The sequence below is a fragment of the Danio rerio genome, chromosome 16 (genome assembly GCF_049306965.1).
Source record: "Danio rerio strain Tuebingen ecotype United States chromosome 16, GRCz12tu, whole genome shotgun sequence".
Lineage (NCBI taxonomy): Eukaryota > Metazoa > Chordata > Actinopteri > Cypriniformes > Danionidae > Danio > Danio rerio.
This window is the reverse complement of record NC_133191.1, coordinates 39,898,071-39,926,015: the sequence shown is the minus strand read 5'-3', so window position 1 is coordinate 39,926,015 and position 27,945 is coordinate 39,898,071. Positions and strand designations below refer to the sequence as shown.

The following is a 27,945-nucleotide window of genomic DNA, read 5'->3' as shown; positions in this document are numbered from 1 at the left end:
ACCAGGGCTCTTTCAGTGTCTGACCAGCAAATGTTGAGCTTTAGCCAAAGAACAATGGTTAGAATGGAAATGTCTTCATTTCACAACAGTTTTTAACAACACTCAGAAAAGTTTTGTGGAAAACTAATGGAAACACACTTATGCTTCAGTTTGTGCTAGTGTTACATCTACACAGCACAGTACACTCAAATATAAGCTAATAAGTAAAATGAGCCAGCTAGTGTTCACTGAGTTAAAGAGACCCCTGGTGAAAATAAGTACATTGCAAGTATACTAACCAAAAGTTAACTTAATTTAAATATATTAAAAGTATTATTACCATACTTTTATATATGAAGAGTTCAGATGCAAAAACCTCTAAGCGCCATCTGAAATGTTCTTCTAAAACGACCATTTTTGTCAGCCTCCTATGTTTATGTTCAGTTATTTCCCTTTAAAGGCAATGTAAAAAATTATTCGTCACTATAAAAGTCAACTTACTGAGCCTACACACAGGAGTCGGAGAAAATTTTATTTATTTAGCATTTGATGTTAATATATTTAAGTATTATTTTAACTATGCATTGAACAATGAACTTATGTAAGAATGTGTCAAAGCACACTTTTAAAGCACAGTGTTAAATAAACAGTGTAAGTTTTCATTCATGCAATTCAGTTCATTACAGCCTTTAAAAAGTAATAAATGCATTAAAGCCCATTTAAAGCATTTGTTACTGTATAAGAGATGTTGTTGATGCTGACAATAAATATCTATATTTAACATAAATATATATATATATATATATATATATATATATATATATATATATATATATATATATATATACTCAATTCGTCTTTATTTCTCTAGCGCTTTTACAATTTAAATTGTGTCAAAGCAGCTTCACATAGAAGATTATAGTGTTTGAAACAGTGTCAGTTCAATTTTCAGAGTTTAAGTTCAGTTCAGTGTGGTCTAATAATTATTACTGAGAGTCCAAACACTGAAGAGCAAATCCATCGATGCGCAGCTCTACAGATCCTGAACCATGCAAGCCAGTGGCGACAGCGGCAGGGAAAACCCTTCACCAATTGGGGAAAGGTCAGAATAAAAAAAACCTTAAGAGAAACGTGGCTCAGTTGGGCACAACCATTTCTCCACTGGCCAAACGTCTTGTGCAGAGCTGCAGTCAAGGCTCTGGAGAAGCTGGACCTCAGCGAAGGCTCGTCTGTCCCTGGAGCGTCGCAGAAATCAGTCTCATGCTCTCCACTCCTCTATGATCACCACAGCAGCTGCTCAGGAAACGGCCTGGTCCAGGATTATGGAAACCTTGGGATCATCTTGTCGCTGGTCTTGGATCGAATCAGTGGCGCTTCATAGTCTAAGGGTCTCGGGATGAGTATACCCAGGTGGAAATAGAGAATAAAGAGAATAATTAGCGTAGCTGCTGTTCATAGTGTTTATAAACGAGATGCAGAAACCTGTGTGGAAACCTACTAAGTGATGCCCTGAGTGTATGCTTTGCTAAACAGATAGGTATTTAATCTAGTTTTGAACTGAGAGATTGTGTCTGAGCCTCAGACATTATCAGGAAGGCTATTCCAGAGTTTAGGAGCCATAAAGGAGAAGGCTCGACCTCCTTTACTCGACTTTGCTATTCTAGGTACTACCAGAAGCCCTGACTTTTGAGATCTTAAAGAGCGAGTTGGATTGTAGCGAGACAGAAGGTTGTTTAGATAAAAAGGAGCTAGATTATTTAGAGCTTTATAGGTGAGAAGTAATAGTTTAAATTCAATATGAAACTTAACAGGCAGCCAGTGTAAGGAGGATAACTTTGGGGTGATAGGGGATCATATTTTCTAGATCTGGTAAGAACTCTAGCTGCTGCATTTTGTACTAGCTGAAGTTTATTAATAGAGGATGCTGGGCAGCCAGCAAACAGAGCATTACAGTAATCCAGCCTAAAATTATATATATATATATATATATATATATATATATATATATATATATATATATACATATATTATTGCATTACAGACATCCTGCAAAAATAACTTGAAAGAAAATCATCCAGATTTGAAATGACATGAATGTTAAATTTTTATTTTTAGGTGCACCATTATTTTATGTATAAGGTTAACATGAATGTTTTTTTTTTATTTGTGCTTAGCCAGGTCGTAAACCGCAATAAAGTTAGTTTGACGTTTGACATTAATTAGACATTCATTTATATGGTTAATTTAGTTTTTTAATCTGGAAATTAAACTTTGCAACATAAAGGGCGTATATTTATGCCCATCTGACATATTTTTGGCTCAAACTATAACAGGAGCAAATAATTTAATTGGTTTTAAATCGAATAAAACATCACAAACTGGAACAAAAATAATTCATTCATGAAAACAAAGACTGCTACTGAAAAAAAAAAACTGCTTAAACCAGCCTAGGCTGGTTGGCTAGTTTTAGCTAGTCAACCAGGCTGGTTTTAGAGGGGTTTTGGTTGTATTGGGGTAATCGAACTAGGACTCGAGTCCAGTTTTGATTGGACTCGGACATAACCTGGCCAGTCAGAGTCGTCAGAAAAGAATCGCCGTTTCAGAAAAGAAGCCGATGGGCAGATTTTGATTAAAGATCCACAAAACAAACTTTTCAGTGGATTCATTTGCACAGATTAACTTGTTTATTTTAAGACTAGCCATATGCTAGCAACATAAACATTGAACATTTTGATTTAATGCAGACTTTAAACGAAATATTCACCCAGATATGATAATTCTGTCGTCATTTACTCAATCTTCACTTGCTTCAAAACATGTTTGAGTTTCTTTTTTCTGTTAAACACATTTAGGCTAAACATTGCTAGACAGACTGCTAGACAATGACTTCCATAGTATTTTTTCCTGCCGATTTCTAGCATTATTCAGAATACATATTTTTGTTTAACAGAGGTAATAAATGTATAAATGTTCAATAAATAAATGGTGACAAAAGTTTTCTCTTGCTAGGAACTATCCCTTTAAGTGTCGTGCGCGCGGGACTTTTATTGTGAAGGCGCAGCGCTGCTGTGTTTCCGTGTTTAGTCAGCGTCGATCATCTGACGGCTTTAGTTCCTTTAAACGGAGTTTTGCAGTATTTTTTGGGAGTATTTAATCTGTTGAAGGGAGAGTTTAGGGTCCAGACATAAAGTCAACAGTGTTCTGCTGTTTAAAGCGTACAATTCTTCACATTATGGGGCAGTTTCTTGTGTTTTGGTCGACCTTCCTGCTGATGTGCGTCGCGTTCAGTTTTTCTGAATCAGAATCAACAACAACACAACAACCTACAACTGCTCCACCTGTGCGCAAACGTACATTTTCATCTGCATCTGCTTCCTTTATTTTCATCCCATATTTCTATTCCATTGAGGTAAAGTTGGTGTTATAGCCGCAAATTCGTTCATTGCCAACTTGTGACTCGCTCCCTATGTTGTTTACCATGATACGTTACTTTGAATATTCGGTCAAAATCACATACAAGTATGACTTGAAAACAACATTAGCTTTGTATTTCCTGAGTGGACAGCTACAATGCCCATCGCAACAAACACAACAAGTTGTTTACTTGCATGAGCAGAAACGCAAGCTTAGTGAAAGCATGACTAAACATGGAGTTCATCACTTCTCTTCAGATATTTTCAGTAGAGTATGCAAACTTACCATCGGGTACCGCGTTCCCAGAAGCTTTTTAGTCACAATTTTTTGGCAACCTGCAAAGAGAGCATAAAGTCAAAACTTATTCAACCAGAGAGATGTCTGATCACACACACACACACACGCACGCACACACACACTCACACACACACACACGCACGCATGCACGCACACACACACACACACACACACACACACACACACACACACAAACACACACAAACACACACACACACACACACTCACACTCACACACACACACACACACACACACACACACACACACACACACACACACACAAAGGAAAATTGAATGTTACCTTCTGGCCGTCAGATTTCCGTGTAGCCAGATAGACAGTGCCATGGTATCCCTCTCCCAGCTTCTTCCCAAGCACATATCTGTCAAGTAAAGATCCTGGAGAAAACATTTATGACATTTGCTCACTCCTGTTACTCTTCTGCTCAATCTAATCGTGAGAAAACTCTGTAAAACTCTGAAAAATAAAACAAAACCCTGCAGATTAGACAGAAAACATTACGGCAGAAGACAAACCTTAGCTGCTGTCTTTAGCTGAGCTGCTGTCTTTAGCTGAGCTGCTGTCTTTAGCTGAACTTCTGTCTTCTGCTGCAGTTTTGCTGCTGCCGCCATGTTGGATCTGGGCTGTTTTCACTCGTTTTGCAGCAACTGTGTCCTGATCCAGACATCCAGCCTTCCTCTTCAGTGCTCTTGGAGCTTCTGTGGATTCCAGTCAACAATGCATTATTAATGATCAGTTCTTTCATTAATTGGCATTTATTGTATTTGGGGATCTGTTCAAATGGCAGCAGTGCTACTAGTTTCCAGATGTTTTGTCATGAAGCTCTACTGAGAAATACTTTGCACAATACTGCATCATTCACAGGTTTAAAGGCACATTATGTGAGACTTTTATTATCAAAATCTCCAAAATCCACTAGAGGAGTGATTCATGAATGATCTCGCAGTGCATTATGGGACAGTGTAGTGTCCACTGGATGCACCCTTCAGAATCTCTCCAGTAGTAGTAGGTCATCTGGGTACTTCTCACATGCTGTTTGTCAAATACTGTGAGGTCAGACATACTACTCGGCTCACATACTGTCTTAATGTACTATTTAGTATGGAAGAGTGTGATTTTAGACACAGCCAGTGTGTGTGTTCATGCTAATGATCGTATTAGCAGTGTGGTGCAAAATGTCTTTATTTATAGTGCCCTGACCTTTTAATAGCAGGGAAACTGCTATAGAATGTCTCGTACCATCACAACGGTCAAGTATGTTTGACATGCTTTTCTCTTTATTTGCCACTTGCTTTTCTTTTCTTTTGCTGCCTGCTGTTCATTCATTCTATTTCTGCTCTGTTTGTTTAGCGAGGTTTTAATATGTTTGTGTTTTATTTGACAGCACAGAGCAGCATTATAACAGAAGCCCAACATTTATTTAGTCTGATAAAACAGCACACGTGATCACGAGCTGAAGAACCAGACGCGCTGGACTGTGGCATAATAAAAGCTCTGCTGCTTTGTGTCGTCGTGCACTGTGCCTTTAAGCTGACATATATATGCTCATACAACTGTAGAAGAGTAACGGTAGACTGACCTGAGCGGCTGTTCTCATCGCTGGACGTCTCTGCAGCTTTGATGCGTTTGCGCAGAGCGTATGGTTTGACTCCATCAGAATCACTCTGCAAATCATCATCCGCTTTCCTCTTCACTCCTCTTCCTCCTGATGTGGATTACAGTCAATAATGAATTATTAATAATCGATTATTTCAATATTGCCATTTATTTTACTCTGGGATTCAACAAATGGCAGCAGTGCTCCAGTTTTCCAGTCATTAAGAGTGGACTGACCTGAGCTGGACGCCTCTGTGTCGGCGTCTACACTTGTGTTCTCCAGCTCAGCAACTCTGATGCGTTTCCGGTGGGCAGATGGTTTACCTCCACCAGAAACACTCTGAAAAGCATCATCTGCTTTCCGCTTCACTCCTCTTCCTCCTAATGTGGATGACAACACAATGAACAATACACTCCTAATCTTAAGAATCATTTATTTTTTATGCCAGTAATGAAGCTTTTTCACGTTTGTTTTCAACTCTGAAAACTGGACTGACAGTTTCAATTTACTACAACTTCTATGTTAAGCTGCTTTGACACAATCTACATTGTAGAAAATAGTTTGGACTGTGGGGGAACCCATGCCAACATGGGGAGAACATGCAAACTCCACACAGAAACACCAACTGCCCCAGCCGAGGTTCAAACCAGCGACCTTCTATCTGTGAGGAGAACATGCTACCCACAGCACCACCGTGTCGCCCTATTTGAATGATTTTTTGGCACAAAGTGGATAATTTTCACACATACCGTGTATTTCTGCCAATTCAATTCAATTCAGCTTTATTTGTATAGCGCTTTTACAATGTAGATTGTGTCAAAGCAGCTTCACATAAATGGTCATAGTAACTGGAACAGTGTGGTTCAGTAACTGGAACAGTGTGGTTCAGGTTTTAGTGTTTAAGTTCAGTTCAGTTCAGTTTAGCTCAGTTCAGTGTGATATAATCATTACTGAGAGTTCAAACACTGAAGAGCAAATTCATCGATGCGTAGCTCTACCAATCCTGAACCATGCGAGGCAGTGGCGACAGCGGAGAGGGAAAAAAAACTTCACCTGATGGGAGTGAAGAAAAAAAACCTTGAGAGAACCAGACTCAGTTGGGCACGACCATTTTAATTTCTCCACTGGCCAAAAGTCTTGTGCAGAACTTCATTCGCCGTGGTTTATGCTGGAAGATGGCTTCAATGAAGACTCGTCTGTCCCTGGAGCGTCGCTGGAATCAGACACATGTTCTCCACTCCCTACGACCATCAGCGCACCAGCAGCTCAGGATATGGCCTGGTCCCAGATATGGAATCCTTGGGATCATCACGTCGCTGGTCTTGGATCCAATCAGTGACTCCGCCTAATCTGAGGACCTCGGGATGAGTATCCCCAGGTGAAAATAGAGAATAAAGAGAATAATTAGCATAGCTGCTGTTCATAGTGTATATAAGCAAGATGCAGAAGCCAGTGTGGAACCCGCTAGGTGATGCATTGAGTGTATGCTTTACTAAACAGATAGGTCTTTAATCTAGTTTTGAACTGGGAGAGTGTGTCTGAGCCTCGGACGTTATCAGGAAGGCTATTCCAGAGTGTAGGAGCCATGAAAGAGAAGGCTCGACCTCCTTTACTTGATTTTGCTATTCTAGGTACTACCAGAAGCCCTGAATTTTGAGATCTTAAAGAGCGAGTTGGTTCGTAGCGAGACAGAAGGTTGGTTAGATAAACAGGAGCTAGATTATTTAGAGCTTTATAGGTGAGAAGTAATATTTTAAATTCAATACGAAACTTAACAGGCAGCCAGTGTAAGGAGGATAAAATTGGGGTGATATGATCATATTTTCTAGACCTGGTCAGAACTCTGGCTGCTGCATTTTGTACTAATTGAAGTTTGTTAATAGAGGATGCTGGGCAGCCAGCAAATAGAGCATTACAGTAATCCAGTCACGAAGTCATAAAAGCATGGACTAGCTTTTCTGCATCTGAGATGGATAGCATATTTCGTAATTTAGCGATATTTCTCAGATGAAAGACGGCAGTTTTTGTGACATGGGATATATGGTTTTTAAAAGTTAGATTGCTGTCTAATATGACACCCAAATCTTTTATAGTAGAGCTAAAGCTAACTTTGTATCCCTCTAATTGTAAATTGAGTTGCGAGATCTGCTGTGTGCAAGATTTAGGCCCAATAAGTGATAATTCTGTTTTGTCGGAGTTTAAGAGAAGAAAATTGTTGGTCATCCAGTCTTTGATGTCTTTGATACACTCAGTTAGTTTAGAAAGTTCAGACGTCTCGTCAGGTTTAGTTGAAATATATAATTGAGTATCATCTGCATAGCAGTGAAAGCTGATCCCATGTCTTCTAATAATGTCTCCCAGAGGTAGCATGTAAATTATAAACAGTAAAGGGCCTAAAACTGATCCTTGAGGCACCCCATACTTTACTGGGCAGATTTGTGAAGGCTGTCCATTAAGATTCACAAACTGGTAGTGGTCAGTTAAGTATGACTTAAACCATTGTAGAGCCTGTCCCTGGACACCTGTAGACTTTAAGCGATTTATGAGGATATTGTGGTCAATGGTATCAAATGCCGCACTAAGATCGAGTAAAACTAATAGCGAGACGCACCCTCGGTCAGCAGCTAAGAGTTGCAGCTTGCCTCTGTATTATGAATTTTAAGTGATGAAACTGTAGAAAAGTGTGATTCTGTAACGGGAGACTGACCTGAGCTGCTGTTCTCATCGCTGGACGTCTCAGCAGCTCTGATGCGTTTCCGCAGTGCATAAGGTTTACCTTCACCTAAAACACTGTGAAAATCATCATCCGCTTTCCTCTTCACTCCTCTTCCTCCTGATGTGGATTACAGTCAATAATGAATTATTAATAATCGATTATTTCATTAATTGGCATTTATTTTACTCTGGGATTTAACGAATGGCAGCAGTGCTCCAGTTTTCCAGTATTTCTCCAGTCATAAAGAGTGGACTGACCTGAGCTGGACGCCTCTGTGTCGGCGTCCACTCTTGTGTTCTCCAGCTCAGCAACTTTGATGCGTTTGCGCAGTGCATAAGGTTTACCTTCACCTAAAACACTGTGAAAATCATCATCCGCTTTCCGCTTCACTCCTCTTCCTCCTAATGTGGATGACAACACAATGAACAATACACTCTTCAGAATATAAAGATTGAGAAAATCCCCTTTAAAGTGCCCGAATTAAGTTCAAATCAACATCTGAGTTCTGACATGTTTACAGTAGAAAGTGTTCAACTTGATGGAGCATGATCATAATATAATATTGTATTGATTTTGGCCATAATAGATAAATCAATCACTTTGATCCAGACACTGTATTGTTGCCTAGTGGCCAAAATCTCCGCATGCTCACTGGATTTAGCAGCTAACTGAGTGAAACACTTTGCACCCTGCTTCATGTTTCAGAATCTTCAGTGGTGATAAATGTATGGTGCTGAAGCTGTACAAGTTTTGATGGAGACACACCTGAGCTGGTTTTCTCTTGATAGCTGCTCATCTCTGTGTCTCTTGTGTTCTCCAGCTCTGCAACTCTGATACGTTTCCGCAGAGCGTATGGTTTGCCTTCACCTAAAATACTGTGAAAATCATCATCCGCTTTCCTCTTCACTCCTCTTCCTCCTACTGTGGATTAAAACACAACGAACAATAAACTCTAAATCTCAATCTTGATTTTTATTGTCAATATTTCATAAAAAAATCCTAACATTGAGAAAAAATCACCTTTTAAATAGTCAAATTAAGTTCTTAGCGGTGCAGATTATAAATATCAAACACTCAGATTTACAGCAGCAAGTTTGTAAATAATTTCATGCTTCTGTCATATTTCAGGCCCGTAGCCAGAGTGTGGGGGGAGGGGATAGTACAGAATTTGTCCTATACATAACCTCATTTGTCCTATTTTGGCTGCTACACCATCATAAATTGTGAAAATAACCTGTTGAAAAAAGCCGAATCATCTGTTGACGTCACATCAGTGTGACTTCAGCTAATCAGTATGCAAACTAATATTTTTCATGAGTCAAACATCCTCATCCAGCAAGACAACATACAATATGACAAAAGTGAAGTCATCTTTCACTACAAGTAGCCCAACGTTTATTCTGAATCTTGGACCTTATTCTTGAAGAAGAAAAAAAACACTATGAAGGTTTTGAAGCCAAAAGCGGCCCATGTTCAAGGTAATATTAATACTAATTGGGCTATTTTTGTTATCCATAAACCTTCAAAAAGTGAAGCTCTGCATTATTAATATTATTATGTTTTAGAAGGACAAATTTTGACTGAGGAAAGTTCAATGTGCTTGCCAGTTTATTTTCTCAATAAATGACAAAAGACCACATTTTTTTCATTTAAAACTTTAACTCTTTTTTTTAAATTATATATGATATCCTCTTAAGGGCCAAGATGTTTTTTACATGCATTTTTTTATTTCTCTTTGCTATTTGGGCTTAATGGAACCTAATTAGAATAAAAATCTAAGTATCATCTTTTGATATGATGTACTTTTAGAGAAGTGAAGTTTATTCATAAACTAATTTCGAGAGGATCACGTGCTTATGATTTATCACGTCCAGTCTCGTATTTGCTAATCACTAATCTTCCAATCATATGAGCCCTAAGGCACCATAAATAGTCTAAGTTTTCAGTTCACTTTATCTTCGTTTGGAAGAAGCAGCTTCACCGTAGCTAGCTCCGTTGAAGAACCAACTCTAAACCAGCATGGACAACTAAAGCAGCAACAAGCTACAATCTTCAGGATCTTCATTTGGAAGAACGCTCTGCTCTGCTCATCAACTACAAAAGCTACAAGTGCTACAAGCTACAAAAGCTTCAAGCTACAATCTACAATATACAATCTAAAAGCTTCAATCTACAAGCTACAATATACAAGCTACAGCAACAACAACAACAACAACTACTATTGCTACCATTTCAAACAACTACAACTCCAACAATTTCATCAACAGCTTAAACAACAACACCAAAACCTTCCACTTCAAAGAGCCTCCACAACGCATCTGCTGTGTCTTCAACCTTATTTCCCAGCAAGATATAAGCCAAAACTCCAAAGCTATTGCAATAAAACGGAACCCTCACCTTCTCCTAGCAGTACACATGCTATCCATCGTTTAACAGATTGTTTGCTGGAATGTGTTCAGCAGAGCAGCAGCTCCAGCCACAAACAATGTTGAATTTGATCAACAAAATGGCCGCCAGGCTTTTTGCACCTTTTGCATGGCCTGACTGAAACTCCTTAAGCCAATAGCTGTAAAGATAAGCGTCTCCATCCAATGAGCTAAAAGACTGGAGATGGTCCCGCCCTCTCTCTTGACTCTGTTGCAAAGACCTTATGAATGAATAGGCCAGACACGCTTGTAAATTTAGTTAAAAAAAAAAAATAAAAATAAAAATAAAATTCCATTTGACATTTAACTTCTGAAAAGATTATTACCCAACCAGTAAATATTAACAAGCTATTGAAAAACATTATGCCATCAAGCACAGAAGTCCAATTGTAATACGCCAGCGACTCATGTGTTGATTTACAAGCGTCATATAAGATTATATAGCAAGTCAGTCGGATGTGAAAACGGCAAAGAAACAAACTTCCCACTTGACTGTTATAAATACAAATTTAAACTTCACTATCCCTTCACTTGCTCAGTCTTCAAGGGGTACCAGTTTTCCAGGACCACCAGACTAGCCATATCCCATGTCCTCAGCTCTCCATTCATCTGTCATCCCGTTAGGAGACGAACACCCACCCCTACCATCCTTGCACATCGTATCATTGAAGTCATCGGACCATGCATTATCAAAAGCGCTTCCATTTACAGCCGCCCATGCCCTTATTAAGATGCCTCGCATGGATATAAACTAAAACATTTTTCATGTCTGCCATACTTGTATTATTTTGCAAAGATTTAATTTCTGATTCTCTTTGTTTTTTCTATTTTAGAGATCATGACTGCTGGCTCCAGAAGCTGACCCTCATCCAACCTATTACACTCCACATCCTCTTCACAAAGGATACATTTCATTTTTCACTTTATCCAATCTGTCCTAACCTGCAGTCTGCAACCTCCGAACCTGAAACCGTCGATTATCTTATTAAAAAGAAATCGACAACAACTTCATGATTGGAACTCCAAGGCTCCTCCTTTTAATATCTCGCGCATTAGCCCCATTGGTGTCGCTACTCAAAAATGTTCTGGCAAAAACGCCTTGTAGTCGACCTTTCGTCCCAACACAATTGCTCCTTTCCTAGCATTAACAGCACTATCCCATTGGACGAATATTTACTTAACTACCACGACATTGATCAAGAGATCTCTCTCATAAAGATAGCCAGTCGTAACACCTGGCTAGCCAAAGAAGATATTTCCCCTACCTTTAAAATCATGCCAATCCACCCAGACTTCTGGCACCTTTTGGCATTTATTGGCGAAATCAATTCTATTTTTCGGATGCAAAAGCAGCCCAAAAAATATTTGACATGATGTCAGAAGCTTTATGCTGGATTCTGTCTAACATTTACGAAATACCATACCTCATTCACCTTCTAGACGATTTCCTTATTTCCCCCCCGTCATCTCCTCCAGCCAAACACCTAGCGATCACCCAGCAGGTTTTCGCTGATCTCGGAAGGACCCAGTACTTCAATCGAATTTCTGGGTATTAATCTAGACTTGCATAAATTCCAAGCATCCCTTCCTAAAAAGAAAATCAATCGAATAATTTCTCTATCCCAAAATTTCCTTGAAAAACAGATGTGCACACAACGAGAACTCCTACCAATTCTCGGCCATCTAAATTTCGCTATGCGCATTATTCCTTTCATTTCCCACCTCCTTCAATTATCCACCACAGTTCATGGTTTAGAAGAAACAATTTTTCTCTCCAAACCCAGTCGCGATGAACTTTGCTTATGGATCTCTTTCCTTAAGCAATGGAACGGCTGTTCCTTTTTCTACAGCGACTTGATTGCATCCCCTATTGACATCAACACATACACAGACGCTGCCCCTCCAATAGGTTACAGTGGCTAATATAAAGGACACTGGCTTGTCTCAACATGGCCAACCCAATTGTAATTCCATTCCAAAGACCAATGTTTTTCAGCCCTCTTCAAATTCTACCCTATCATCGCAGCAGCCATCCTGTGGGGGGACGAATGGTCTACATCTAGCATTCTCTTTCACTGCGATAACGAAGCTACAGTGCATTGCATTAACAAAGGGCGCTCCCACTCCCAATCGCTTATGCCATTTTTAAGACACCTTATCTGGATATCTGCTAAAAAACAATTTATCATGATTGCTGAACATGTATCTGGTTGCAAAAAACCAAATCGCTGACTCTCTCTCTCATTTCTCTTTGCAGATATTCTGGCAACTAGCCCCGGAAGCAGACCCTCACCCAACGCCGGTCCCTCCTTATTCAGTAACGATATTTCCATAAACCACCCACTTCATAATCTTCATCAAACTTCTCTATCTCTTATCCTACAAGCAATAGCTCCCAGAACCCTCAATGCATACCTCACAGCATGGAATTCGTTCAAACAATTCCATACCATGCTAGACAACCCATTACACTCAAAATCCTTACCTCATGCATCTACACCCTCTGTAAAGGTTACATTTCCTCCCATACAGCCCGCACCTTAGATGCTATGTTCAATCTAGCATTTTTTGGGGGGGGGGTTTCTTAAATGTTCTGAATTAACAGTTACATCCAAATTTAACCCTCTACTCCACCCCACCATCTCAGATCTAGCTTTGCAAGACAGGGAAACTATCTCTTTCCTTATCAAACAAAGCAAAACAGATTAATTCCAGAGAGGACACTCTATCCTCATTTTCAATATTCCTTCACCTACACGCCCATTCCAAACCCTCTTAGCCTAGAAAATCTCAAGAGGCTAACCCACTGGCCCCGCTTTTTACTGATGACGCTAACCGTCCAGTATCTCGATTCTGGTTTCAAAAACACCTTAAAGAAATCTTTCGCCTATCAGGTTTTTTCCCAGAGCCCTTTTCCAGCCACTCATTCAGGATTGGCGCAGCCACTACAACGGGCTCTCACACCATCAGATCCAGACCCTTGGTCGCTGGTCTTCTGAAGCTTTCAAATCTTATATACGTCTCAGTAAATACCACCTCAAGAAAGCCCAACAGGCTTTAACCAACCCCCAAGCACCTCCTCACACGGCTCCAACTCAAAAAGGTGTCTAACAGAGCCTCGACTCTCGCAAGAGTCATCCAAACCAAACCCCGCAGAAGCCCAATTGTCCACCCATGGCACCCTTACATGTTTGCCAAGGACTCCCTCAAGGGCCATTGCAGTTAGCATCTTCTGCAATCACCAATAGCTATTTACAGATGCAGATGTTTGTATCCACATGTTCTTTGCGCATTTACTGCGTTTGTACATATGTATTATATTTGTGCTTGTTCCCTTCTTCCAACTTTTCCAAATCTTTTATCCTTATAACCCTACTTTTCAGCCTCTCGTTCCTTTCTTCTCTACACTCCATTCCCAACTAATCTATTTTACACTCTACCTCTAATGATCTTGTTTCTCCTGTCTAGACTCTTCAGACACCCGAAGGGGCCCCCTTGAGCTCCAACTCTCGCAGGATTCGGCCATAGCGGCCACAGTCCTTTCTTCTTCACGATGTTACCTATTCTTTTTCCGCCTAGACTCTTTCTCCAAGCTCCAAACCCCGCAGGGGTCCGCTCAAGCTAAAACTTCTTCACTCTACTTCAACTACCTCTCTTCTCCTTATGACTCACCCTCTAGCTCTGACCCCCACAGGGGTCGCTCCGAGCCCCAATCTCTCGCAAGAGTTATCCAAATCCTCTTTCCCACTCACTGATATCTATCTCCTCCTATCCGCAATCTACCCTCAAGCTCTGACCTCCACAAAGGTCGCTCAGAGCTCCAACTCTCACAAGAGTTACTCTCTTCCACTCACTGCTACCTATCTCCCCCTATCTACACTCTACCCCCAAGCTCTGACCTCCACAGAGGTCGCTTCAAGCTCCAACTCTCGCAAGAGTTACTCTCTTCCACTCATTGCTCCTCCCAGCTACACTCTACCCTCAAGCTCAAACCTCCGCAGAGGTCACTCCTATCTACACCCTACCCTCAAGCTCAAACCTCCGCAGAGGTCACTCCTATCTACACCCTACCCTCAAGCTCAAACCTCCGCAGAGGTCACTCCTATCTACACCCTACCTTCAAGCTCAAACCTCCGCAGAGGTCGCTCCTAGCTACACTCTACCCTCAAGCTCAAACCTCCGCAGAGGTCACTCCTTTCTACACTCTACCCTCAAGCTCAAACCTCCGCAGAGGTCACTCCTATCTACACCCTACCCTCAAGCTCAAACCTCCGCAGAGGTCACTCCCATCTACACCCTACCTTCAAGCTCAAACCTCCGCAGAGGTCGCTCCTATCTACACCCTACCCTCAAGCTCAAACCTCCGCAGAGGTCACTCCTATCTACACCCTACCTTCAAGCTCAAACCTCCGCAGAGGTCGCTCCTATCTACACCCTACCCTCAAGCTCTAACCTCCGCAGAGGTCACTCCTATCTACACCCTACCCTCAAGCTCTAACCTCCGCAGAGGCCGCTCTAAACTCAAACTCTCACAAAAGCTCCATCTTTCGTAAGAGCTACTCTCCTCCACTCACTGCTCCATACCTTCACTCTACTCTGGCCCCCGCAGGGGTCACTTAGAGCTCCAACTCCCACAAGATTCACTCAAAGTTCTCTTTTCACTGCTTCAAACCACCTATTCTCCCCTTCTTCTCAACCCCGAAAACCATGACCCCCGCAGGGGTTCCTTCAAACTCTAACTCCTGCAAGAGTTATTAGAATCCTCTTTTCACCCTTATTAATCCTATCTAATTAATGCCCATGCATTTAACCTCTTTCCTTCTATTATATCCAGCAGCCGGATATAGCTCTAAATTTCCTGCCTTTTGGGGGGGTTTTTCTTCGAATACGCGGCTGCTGTCCCGAGCGATTAATTTCTGCATTTTGGGGAGTTCTGAGATCCACCGAGCTCAGGCTCCCTTCTTGCTCTGCCAACGGGAGGAAGCCCCGGGCTCGAGGAGCCCTTGAGCTCGGGGCTCTCTCCCGGGACAGCATGCCAAATAAGCTTTGTAAATCATCAGCTAAGTGTGAACTCTTGAAGTGAAGTTTATTCATAAACTAATTTCGAGAGGATCACGTGCTTATGATTTATCACGTCCAGTCTCGTATTTGCTAATCACTAATCTTCCAATCATATGAGCCCTAAGGCACCATAAATAGTCTAAGTTTTCAGTTCACTTTATCTTCGTTTGGAAGAAAACCCCCCTCCTCCCCTATTCTCCTCCTTTACCTGCAATTGGGCGGCACGGCGGTCCAGTGGTTAGCACTGTGAACCACACAGCAAGAATACTGCTGGTCCTAGTTCGATAGGACCGGTGAGTGTTTCTGTGGGGAGTTTGTATGTCCTTCCCGTGTCCGCGTGGGTTTTCCCCGGGCTCTCCGGTTTCCTCCCACCATCCAAAGACATTCAACATACTTAACAATCAAGCTTGTCTAATTCCTTACGTTCCCTTAGCTACAGCGGCAGGGGAGTTCTGAGATCCACCGAGCTCAGGCTCCCTTCTTGCTCTGCCAACGGGAGGAAGCCCCGGGCTCGAGGAGCCCTTGAGCTCGGGGCTCTCTCCCGGGACAGCATGCCAAATAAGCTTTGTAAATCATCAGCTAAGTGTGAACTCTTGAAACATGGTGTCCATATATGTGGACTCGTGGTCTGAATTTACATAAAACCCTTTCCTGAATGTTTTTGAATGCATATATAACATAGCAACATGACTACCAGAGATTAAAAACAAAATTTTCCCCCCATTTCTGAAAGTTCAGAATAGGGTTTGGGACATTTCATATGCTGAAAACAGTTGCAGGATGACACTGTATGTCTGTAACAAAATATAAAACATTCAAAATATTTTAAATAGCCACTTCTCCCTTTAAGTAATCGATACAGAACTCCTATTAGTAAAACAAATCAGTTTAAACTTTCATTCATCCCCTCAGCTGTAACGTTTTTGAATTTAGGGTAGAATTTTGTATTGTATTATGTGCTTTGAGTATTATGTGTGACATGCGTGTATGCTGCAACCAAATCGCCTTCGGGAAATGTATAAAGACTACTTGACTGACTGATGATGATGGACATTCAGACAGCAGTAACGTCACCCCTCAACTGCAAAACGTTTCTCTACAGACAGTGATAACCCAGATGAGAAATTCTACAACAGAAATCAGCTAAAGCTAATGAGTCCCTGTCATCTGAGTCGCTTTGCTGATCTTTAAACTCCCGCTTTAATCAGCTGTGGTTTTCTTTCTGTCCAATGACAGTGCGCGTTTCATACAAGCGAAAGAGGGTTTAGCTCAACTTGAAGTGAAAGTTGATTTTGGTGCTTGACTGGTTGCAATTTGTTGATTGAATGAACAGCAGGCAGCAAAAGAAAAGAAAAGCAAGTGGCAAATAGAGAGAAAAGCATGTCAAACATACTTGACCGTTGTGATGGTACGAGCCATTCTATAGCAGTTCCCCTGCTATTAAAAGGTCGGGCACTATAAATAAAGACATTTTGCACCACACTGCTAATACGATTTTTGCCATACGCTTATTTCACGCAGTCACCATTTTGAAGAACCAAAGCGAGGCTGCAGTGGGAAGAAACCCAGAAGTATAAGACCAGAACTGTAAACATTGCATTGACAACACAAACCTCAAGCTGTTGCTGATATTTCAAAATGCAGAAATAGTGTGTAAACATCACTTTAATATCATTCAGTGAGTTTAATGTAACCCATTAAAAGCAGATTAGGCATCAAACAACATCACAGTCTCTTTAAGAGTAACACACTCAAGAACTCCTAGACTTCAGTTCATGGCAGCAGGTAAACACTGTGGGGGCTTGCCTGCTTCAGCCTATGTAACCCGGTGAGTTGACAGGTGGGCAAATCGAAGCTGGTTTTTAATAAAACAAATATAATCTGCATATAATAAATAATATTGGTAAAGATATTTGCGAATTGCTGCACATCCTGTGTGTATTAAGCAATGTTTAAGCAATACGCACAACTGACTCGCTCTGCGCTGGACTTTAGACCTCCTCTCAGCTGGTCTATTGAACAGTTTAGTTCCTCAAAATAGCAACGTGCCAACAATGCGCCTCAGCACACCTCCTTTTTTAGAGCAGTACGCAAATGTATTTGCTATTTAAACAGCGTGCTGCAAAATGTCAAAATGTCCAGCTGAAACTAGCAAACAACAGTTGCATCACACCTTAAACCGGGTGTATGACAGGGCCCAGACACACGAACACTGAAGCGTGAAGCAGCCACGAAGATCATTCGAGTCATCAAGTGGATCCCTCATCTGTGTTTGCACTCAGTAAACAGCGGTGGGTGAACTGATGACCTTCACGGCCAGTCATTTCTGTTTTATTAACTCGAGTTTGATAAATGGCATCTAAAATGTGTTTGGGAAAGGTTAGCTAACTAGTGGCATTTTCCTTAGCTGAAAATGAGCTCTGACATCCCTTTTTATTTTCACTGTTCATTCAGAACGGACCTTTGGGTCACTCAGAAGGCAGTGAAATGATAAATTTGTGTCACGTTCTCTTCCCTGATAAGATATACAGCCAAGTGCACAACGTTCCTAGTAACTCCAAGCAATACTTCTGGATTTCTTCCCATTTTCTTCCTATTCGATTTCACTTTTAAAAATGGCGGTCGCGTCAAATCCCTCTACTCTTGCAGATTTTGAGATTAGGGAGCAATAAGAAAATTGTGTCTGAAACACTGCCTGAGTGATCCTACAGCTATGTTTTTGGGGGCTGATGCTCCTGGTAGGGTTTGCCATGGCAAAAACGTTTTAGGTGACAGGTCAGACTACAGGTATGTGCCAAAAACATTGGAATAATTTGTTTTAAAAAGTTTAACTTATGTGTTATTAGTTCACAACACACAAAATGAAGTATTTCAATCTTTTGTTTCAATTTAAATGATTATGGATAAACATGAAAAAACTCAAATCCAGTATTTCACAAAATTAGCATATTTCATTTGACCAATAAAAAGGATCTTAAACACACGCTGGCCTTCTGAAAAATGTGTTAATGTACTGTATTATGTCCTCAATATGGAGGCGATTGGCCTTCGACAAAGTTGAGGTACTATTGTAGCCCAAGTTGCTTTGATATCGGCCTTCAGCTCGTCTGCATTTCGGGGTCTGTTCCCTCACCTTCTTCTGTCATGTTCAAGGTCCCGAAAGGTAAATAAGAATATCTGTAAATTAGTGCATGTGACATCAATAGTTCAACAGTAATACATGTGATTCACAACCTGTAATCAAAACTGCACACCTGAAGTAATTCTGACCTACGCTGTTAATGCTGTAGAGGGGACTCTTTCCTCTTTTGTCTGCACCACAGATGAACAATCGGTCTTCGATCTCTGCTAACATTACTGCACAACAGAAATGACGTTGTAATTAAAGAAATCTGATCTGAAATTCCTCTTCGAAATTATTATGACCTGTTAGCTACTGTCTTTGCGTAGGGCACCAGAGTCTGTGCCTGCTTCCCCAAAGAAAGTAACCTTTAGTCTCGATTTAGGGGAAGCTTTCTTTTGACGTTGCCACTGCTGCATGCCTCTGTGTAGTTAACACAATATATTAGTGCAAACAGTTTTAATAAAGTTCAAGCAGTTTTCAGTCAATTAATTTTACGTATTTGTGAGGCTTACAGCTGCTTAAAGGTTTAGTTCACCCAAAAATTGAAATTCTGTCATTAATTATCTACAAATGAAGATATTTTGCATTTAATCCAAGAGCTTTCTAATCCTCCCATAGATAAATCGTTGAATAAAGTTATTTTTGTTTAGCTTCATATAATTATAATTGAACAACTTAAGTCACATGAACTTATTTTGACTATTGTGGCGAGTCAGAGGAAAAACACATACACAAAGCGTTGGTGTTACAAACAGGTCTCCGGAGGGTGATTTATTTATATAGTGAAGTACGTAAAATGAGATGAATATGGTGCTCTTCAGTGGATAGGTGCTCTGGTGCTCCAGGGAGAATGTGAGTTTGAGTGAGAGTTCTGGTGAAGGATCGGTCAACTGCTGGAGTCCGCTAGAGAGGAGAGACAGAGAGACACAGACATTAGCACAGGGAGTCATTAGCTGCGTTTCCACTATCGCGCCTAAAGCGAGCAAGTCAAGGCCAGTCGCGTTTCCACTGTCATTTCCGGGGCCTAATCGGGCCAAAGCGGGGCTTTCTTGGGGCCAGCGGCCGGCCTTATTAGGCCCGCCAAATACCTTGGGCCAGGCCCAGTTTGGCTAATCGGGAGGACCGGGAGAATTCCCGGTGGGCCGGTCCGTTTTTTGGCCGCGAGGGCCGGTGTCCCTAGCTCCAGAATCTGTTGCTCTCAGCAGTCACACTTTTTAAATTAATTTATTTACTTACTTGACTACAGTCTTCTTATTGATTATTTTACCGCAGCTCTGCTCTGCCTACAGGTTAATGATGATATTACTGATGAGTCAGTCCTTCATATACAACAGTTGTGGTCCAGTGGTTAGCACGTTAGATTACGACGCTGCCGATCCGGGTTTGATTCTTGTCTGAGTATGTTTTTTTTTTTTTTAATTATAGTTTTATTGTTAAGACATATAATACTGTTAGGGTTTTTGAACATTTAAAGTTCTAAAGCAGCTGTTTTCTCAAAAAAAAAAAAAAAAAAAAAAAGACGTGATAGTGTAATTAGAAACTGAATTGGAAATGACCTTATTTTAATATAGTCAGTCGTGAACTGCGGTGGGCCGGTCTAAGGCTTAAAACTCCAGGGCTGAAAAAGAGTCCCACTCCGGCCCTGCCTTGGGCCAAGGAGGGCCCGCTGGGGCTTCGGGCGGAGTGAAAGGAGAGGCGGGCAGTTTTCTGGTTGCACATGAGCACATGCGCCAAACAAATAAAGAAATAAGGGAAAGAAAACATCTAGCCTTATAGTCTGGGATCTTTTTGCGTATGATCACCCTTATGTTTCCCTTTTAAAATGTAAGGCTGCTGCATAAAATAATAAAGTAGTTTAAATTTATAGTGACGTTCTTTGCTGCGTCCCCCTTTATGTTTCAATAACGCATAATAATCTTTACACCATATTAAAGATACAGCAGACAGTAAAGGTTTTCCAGAGTTTTTGTCAAGGGTAAAATGTTTGTTTGTGCGCGTTTAAATGCCTGTATGTGTGTGTGAGACCGGGCAAGAGCGCTCCTTCACAGCTCTGTTATGCCGCGAGCGGCTTTTTTCTGTATTTATTTTGGAGATAATACACAATATAAATACAACAGAAAGACATAAAACTTAACAAATTACATGCCCACTTTCATAGACTTTAAACAATATAGTGTCATATCTAGATAAAATAGCCTAAGCTATATTGAAATATAATTTAAAGAATTACAAATATCGGATATATATATATATATATATATATATATATATATATATATATATATATATATATATATATATATATATATATATATAAATCGCATTAAATAAATAAACCAATATAAAATAAACAAAAGCTAGCTATATGTAGGTAGCCTATATACAATACATAAATCAAACCGTTTTAAAGCCACTTATATCCTAACTTTCATTTTACAAAGACCTGTCTGGAAAAAAAAGATTTTCGATATTTTCTAAAAACAATTAACACCGGAGAAGGTTTGAAATATTATTTATAAAGTATTTGGTTGCGATGATATTAATCAAATCGCGCAAACAGAGCATCATTTGGGTAAGTGAAAGCAGAATCTTTCCTACCTTTTTTTCTGTCACTCAGTCCTGCGCAGCGCTCGCTGCTTTAAACGCATCGGGGGAAAGTCCAAACACAAAATGTGTTCTTTATCCTCAAACAACTGTTTATGTTTTTATATGATGTGGTTAAATTTATAAATGAAACTTTAAATGAAGAGCTTTAGTGAATAGCTGCCGAGCGCAACAAATATGGCTATATTTTATTAGGCTACTCGCTCTTGTGCCGGAAACACTTAACACGATGTCTATCAAAACGAGGATGTTATAAAATACATGCCATATCGAGTTATAAACGAGAATTTCTGTGGCTTTATATTATGGATGTGTGCGCTCTCTGTGTTGGGTCCCTCCGTTAGTGGCGAGAGCACTCGATGCACAATGCCAACAGTCGGTCGGCGACTAAAATGTAATGAATGGAAATACACAGGTCTGTGCGTATAGACATTTCATGTAATGCTGTACAGTAACGTGTCATTTGTTTGTTTCGGTTGTCTTCATTTTAATGGTTTCGTTTCGTGATAATTCTATGGTGTGCTTTATCTGCCTGTCCTGATTCCCACTGAAGTGGGCGGGTTGTGTGACGTTTGATTCGGGGACGTTCTGTGGGCGGTGTTTGCGTGACGCGCTGTGAGTGAAGAAGATTTTATTCTCTCTGTATGAAGTATTTTCTAAGTGTAAAGCAGTTAATTTTCTCTTCACAAAATGTATGTAGTGTTTGCAGCAAACATGCCAGCCTGTGTTAAAAATACAGTGATATGTCTGTGTAAGATGAGTATGCCTGCACAGGAGCAACACAGAGACTTCAGAATGCTCTGGGGTCTGCTCTGCTCTTTCTCGGCTTTATTATGGAGAATAAAGTCTATTTTCTGATATTCAAAACCTCTGGTCTGATAATTTGTAATTGATGAGAAGTCAATATTTACGACATGAGCTACTAGCCCGACAGTGGAAACGCGACATGATTTCGGTCTCATTTCTCAACCTCCCGGGCTATTGGCCCGGCCCGGCCCGGCCCGATTAAAGCCCTGGCTCGCACTGGCCCGATAGTGGAAATGCGGCTATTGAGTGAAATGAAGCTCGTCTTCCTTGTGTTTGGGGATGGCTTATACGAGTGTCTGCTGATGAGCTCCAGCTGGGATCGATCCGTGCTGATTAAGTGACAGCTGGGGTGAATCCGGGACCAAGGCGACGTGGCATCAGCATACTCGCCACTAGGATTGGGTACCGAAACCTGCTAGGTAACCGATACGTACCATTATTAAATCAGCGTATGAATTTCAGTGCCTAATTTTGGTGCTGCAGCAAGGACGTTACGCCTGTTTCACACCACAAGCGAAAGTAGCGCATGAGCAGCGCGTAAGGAGAGCAGAAGCAGCACACAGCCGTTTGCCTTTCACACCAGCTGCGTCTGCAGCGCGCAGCTCTCCGGCAGCTGCTGCAGAGATCAATCTATCTCTATGTCTATTCTATCTAGTTATGAACAGCTCTCGGGTGGAATAACTTGAGTGAACATAAAACAAAGCCGAGTAAAACTTTCTTCCTCAGTTTCAGCAGCACAGCACAGCACACAGCGAGCTCACATCATCCAGCATGCGTGTCGAACTACACTACCCACAATACACTTCGCTATGGACTACAACTCCCGTAAATAGCTAGTCTTAAATCGACCACTCCCCTCTCCTGCAACACTAGCGTGCAACTTAAGCAAAACTGATACTAAAATTGTTTTACATTTGGTTTTGTAGTTCGGGCCTAAATAAATGTTTGTTGCAGTTTTTTATCGTTTTAAGTTCATTTGAATGACTATATATAAATCAGTTGATATTTTTAACGCATTTATTGAGTAAAATTGCTACTTTTTACTGTCATTCAATGTGTTTAGGTCATTATTAATGCACGAAATAAACAATAAAAAATAGCACTTATTATTACTCCAGAATAATTATTTTTTAGGAAACAGTGTAAACACTTTCAGAAACATTATTGTAAATGAATGGGAGGGCAAAATAAATCGACTTCAGCTGTAGGCCTGTTAAAGTTTACAGGTGCAGCAATGTGCCTTGATGTACTTGAATGCTAGAAATGTGTTCTCCAACACCCGTATAACGTTACTTGTCAAATAAATAAACAAGGAAGATTATTTTGAGTTTAAGTTATTTAATTATCTTGTTTATGAAGACTGCAGAGTGATGCATGAACAAAAATGACTATGAATAATGTTAAGTATTTTGTGATATATATGATAAAATGTGCTCCTAAAAGTACGTGGCCCCTGCCCGCCCCCACAGGTTAATAGTAAGCTAATGTAATTTCATAATGCAAATCTTAAATTCATGCTCACCAACAAATGATCAAAGGAAATGTATTAATGTAATACAGTATGAATTTATGTTTACTTTAAACTGTAATCATATTGTTCTGTTAAAATTATTTTTAAAAATATTTTGTCAAATAAAATTATTTTGTAGAGTCATCCACCATCATTTTGGGGCTAAAAAGTATCGATTCAGGCACCGTTTTGGCACCGGTATCGTTTTAAAAGTATCGATTAGGCACCGGTATCGAAAAAACCCAAACGATGCCCAACTCTACTCGCCACATTATGTTTTTGGTTCCTTTCGGGGCATTGATAAATGCTTATCCAGTAAATCTATGGGAGGATCAGAAAGCTCTTGGATTAAGTCCAAATGATCTTTATTTGTGTTCTGAAGATAAACAAAGATCTTATGGGTTTGGAACAACATTAGGGTAATTAATGACAGAATTTTCATTTTTTGGTGAACTAATCTTTTAGGATCAACTGAAATTACTCAACAGTTTTCTTCAGAAAAATGAGCATGTCTGCTTTTTCAGGAGACAGACAAGCCCACTCCTGGCTGATAATGTCCCCAGCAGTGGAAAATGTACGCTCTGAGGTTGTGGATGATGCTTGCATGCAAAGATACCTTGATGCCAATTCTGAAAGCATTGGCAGAGTGTCATTTATGTCCCACCACCAGGTTACTGGACTTACTGAGGACAGTGTAGACGGAAGCAGTCTGTACTTATTTATTATCTCTATATCTCCTCTGTAGTGCTGCTGACGCTGGTCTGCATTCTTGCTTCAATTGCCATGTCCTCCACAGCAAACAGCTCCTCAAGGCAGAAAGCTTTGGAATCTTCTATTAACAAATGAGTAAAGAAATAAAGACAAATATAAAACTATATAAAAAATAAATTCAAACAAGTTAATTTTCTTCTGAATTAAATAAAATTAAATAGGAAAAAATAGGATTTCTTTATATTTTCTTACTAGTGCTGTTGTTGCAGATGCACTGTCTTCATCAGAGATGTCATTTCGGTTACCTGCTAAGTGCCTGTTCTATCTGCTCAGTCGGAGTCTATATTCAATAAAAAACTAGGTCACACTGAAGAAGATTTCTATTCTCTCTGTATGAAGTATTTTCTAAGTGTAAAGCAGTTAATTTTCTCTTCTCAAAATGTATGTAGTGTTTGCAGCAAACATGCCAGCCTGTGTTAAAAATACAGTGATATGTCTGTGTAAGATGAGTATGCCTGCACAGGAGCAACACTAGGAGAAGGCTGAGTGACTGATTGTGTAGAATAACTGAATATGTAAAGCACTGATTATTTATGTTAAATACTTCTATGAAGCTATATGTGTCAGAAGTTAGAATGAGTAACATATTATCAAGTTATTATCCTATCATGACAATGTATGTAAACACTTAGTTCCTTTGCATAAGTTGCATCTATACTTTGCTGACATAGACCTGTAACATCTCTGTTGACATGAGCTAGTGGGCTGAGAGCCAAGAATAGCAGGACCCCTTAGACTAAAAACCTATTCAAAAATGGTCAAGAGTTAAAAAGAGACTTAGGGGTGTGTCAAATAATCCTGTATAAAAATTGTAACAAACACACTGAAACTTTAGAAGGTGCAGGAGAGACTTTGGAAGGTGTCCAGGAGAGACTTCAGAATGCTCTGGGGTCTGCTCTGCTCTTTCTCGGCTTTATTATGGAGAAGAAAGTCTATTTTCTGATATTCAAAACCTCTGGTCTGATAATTTGTAATTCAAGAGTTCACACTTAGCTGATGATTTACAAAGCTTATTTGGCATGCTGTCCCGGGAGAGAGCCCCGAGCTCAAGGGCTCCTCGAGCCCGGGGCTTCCTCCCGTTGGCAGAGCAAGAAGGGAGCCTGAGCTCGGTGGATCTCAGAACTCCCCTGCCGCTGTAGCTAAGGGAACGTAAGGAATTAGACAAGCTTGATTGTTAAGTATGTTGAATGTCTTTGGATGGTGGGAGGAAACCGGAGAGCCCGGGGAAAACCCACGCGGACACGGGAAGGACATACAAACTCCCCACAGAAACACTCACCGGTCCTATCGAACTAGGACCAGCAGTATTCTTGCTGTGTGGTTCACAGTGCTAACCACTGGACCGCCGTGCCGCCCAATTGCAGGTAAAGGAGGAGAATAGGGGAGGAGGGGGGTTTTCTTCCAAACGAAGATAAAGTGAACTGAAAACTTAGACTATTTATGGTGCCTTAGGGCTCATATGATTGGAAGATTAGTGATTAGCAAATACGAGACTGGACGTGATAAATCATAAGCACGTGATCCTCTCGAAATTAGTTTATGAATAAACTTCACTTAATGAGAAGTCAATATTTACCACAAATGGCGCCCAACGTGGGGCTGGACAGAGACGAACGGGTGACACTGGACATGCTGGGGCTTGGAGGAAAAACACAAATATGTGGCCACGATAAAAAACGGTAAGCAATTTTAAGCTTATACGTTTGTGTTTTTTCTACCAAGGACCTGCTTGTAACGGTAAAAAAGTCACTTGAACTGTTTCTCCAGCTATAACGAACTACAAGTAAAACTAAAAAAGTAAAAGTAAACATAAAAAAGTAAAGATATAAAAGGAAAACAAAGGGGTTTTGAATACCAGGAGAAAATAACAATTTGCATGCAAATGATCTGTGTTTTCCTAAGAGGGCCTTGACGGATAGGATAAACGTTAACTAGTAACTGTTACTCATGTTTGGGAAATTTTTTTATATTATGAAGAATATGCATAGAGCATTTTTAAGTTTTAAGAGGAAGTTCTTAAAGTGTGGTGACAATTAATAAGTTAAAACAGATTAAGGTATAGAGAGAAGCGCGCAAAGACCTCGGAGTACCCGTTCTGTTTTAATAATGATAAATATTATTATTCAGGAGGCTGGGGGAAAAAAGGCACAAATCCTGTGAAATGCTATTTTTACTGAAGAACAGTAAAGACGGGAGCAGAAGTAACAGGTCACTCAAGAGGAGTGTAGTGGAGAATTCTGTGGTTATAGCTCTAAGGTTAGAGGCTGCTCGGACAGGTCACTCAAGAGGAGTGAGGTGTATTTATGTAATTGTAAGTAGTTGTGTATTTGTCTATGTTGCTGGGGTGCTTAGAAGCCTTCAACTTTGATCTAGAGAGACTAGAATAGAGGTGAGGTTCAGGTTACACAGTGTAAGAGATGAGTTAGACTGAGTGAGAAGTATGATTGTGTTTAGAAGTATGTTTGCAATAAGAGTGAGTTTAAAAGAATTATCGTTTTATATTATAATATAAAAGAAGGACTGCATATGTTGTGTGATTTAAGAACAATAAGATAGAGAGTGATGCAGTTTAGGGAAGAGATTGTGATACAGAGGAGGTTTAAGCCTAATAAAGTTAATTGAGATCATATTGCATTTGAAAGACAAAGACTAAAAACAAGAATATACGAGTTAAACATTTTTCTGAATAATCTCTGTGTGTTTGAAGTGTTTTTAAGTATGAACTATAGGCAGAGAGGGGACTGAAATTCCTGACATGTCGACAGTCTGGAAGAAGGTCTGCTTCAGGAGTGGTAAGAATCTGTCTATTTTAAGAACAAAAGTTTCACAGGACAGATAGAAGCTAAAGAGTAAAGATATATTATAAGGTATTAAATAAATAGAAATATAAAGTAATGTAATAAGATAAATGAAATAAGAAAATATACATGATAGAATAAGATTTAATAAATAAAAAGTGTTAATAAAAATGCAACTAGAAGTTAGACTAATAAATATTAAGAAATTCAAAAATTGAAGCATAGAAATATCTACATATGGAGATTAATAGTTATATTGATCAGGAAATAAATTTACTAAATCAGTATGAATAAAAATAGATAAGTTGATGATTTGAGTAAATAAAGAATTAGAAGAGAAAACTTTAATAAATATGGATTAATTGAAGAGTTAATGATCAAATGTTTAAGGAAAATAAGTTTAAAGAAAAATGAATTAGGAAAATCTAAGAGACAAAAATGCTAATTTTTAAAAAGGGAAAAGAAGCATAGGAAAATGGAGAAAAAAGAAGTCCAAACATTGTTTAATAGAATTAAAAGAGAAGATGTTTAATATATATATATATATATATATATATATATATATATATATATATATATATATATATATATATATATATATATATATATATATATATATATATATATATATATATTAAACAGATAAAATAAAAATTAGAAAAAAACAGTAACATTTAAAAGAAACTAAGATTTGGCTTTAAAAGATAAAATTATGTTTAAGTGCAATAAAAAATTGTTGTGGAGTAAGTTGACTGTTGTCATTTGTTTTAAAGTCAGCTACAGGCTGTCATCTGAGCCAACAGCTATTTGTAGTAAAAGCA

The 27,945-nt window shown here is 39.8% G+C and overlaps 1 protein-coding gene across 8 annotated transcripts in view; it reads right to left on the bottom strand.

The window, feature by feature from the left end:
* Nucleotides 1–2,092: 2,092 nt before the first annotated feature.
* LOC101885930 (uncharacterized) overlaps nt 2,093–27,945 on the bottom strand; it is a 57,607-nt gene continuing 31,754 nt past the window's right edge. For 3 of the 8 annotated variants that reach the window (XM_073926359.1, XM_073926361.1, XM_073926362.1), the window contains 3 exons: nt 24,519–24,606; nt 24,240–24,387; nt 19,376–19,537 (listed from right to left, as the gene is read on the bottom strand). Coding sequence is in view for 2 of the 8 variants with exons in the window: in XM_073926356.1 (XP_073782457.1) it covers nt 4,227–4,408; nt 5,290–5,415; nt 5,544–5,687; nt 8,015–8,140; nt 8,281–8,424; nt 8,789–8,944; nt 18,644–18,656 (891 nt within the window). In the remaining 6 variants the exon portion in view is untranslated. Of the gene's footprint in view, nt 3,729–3,992; nt 4,088–4,225; nt 4,409–5,289; nt 5,416–5,543; nt 5,688–6,060; nt 8,141–8,280; nt 8,425–8,788; nt 8,945–18,643; nt 18,688–18,780; nt 19,055–19,375; nt 19,538–23,905; nt 24,388–24,518; nt 24,607–27,945 lie in introns of those variants that run through there. The other 5 variants (XM_073926360.1, XM_073926357.1, XM_073926356.1 and 2 more) reach the window with 4 other exon arrangements.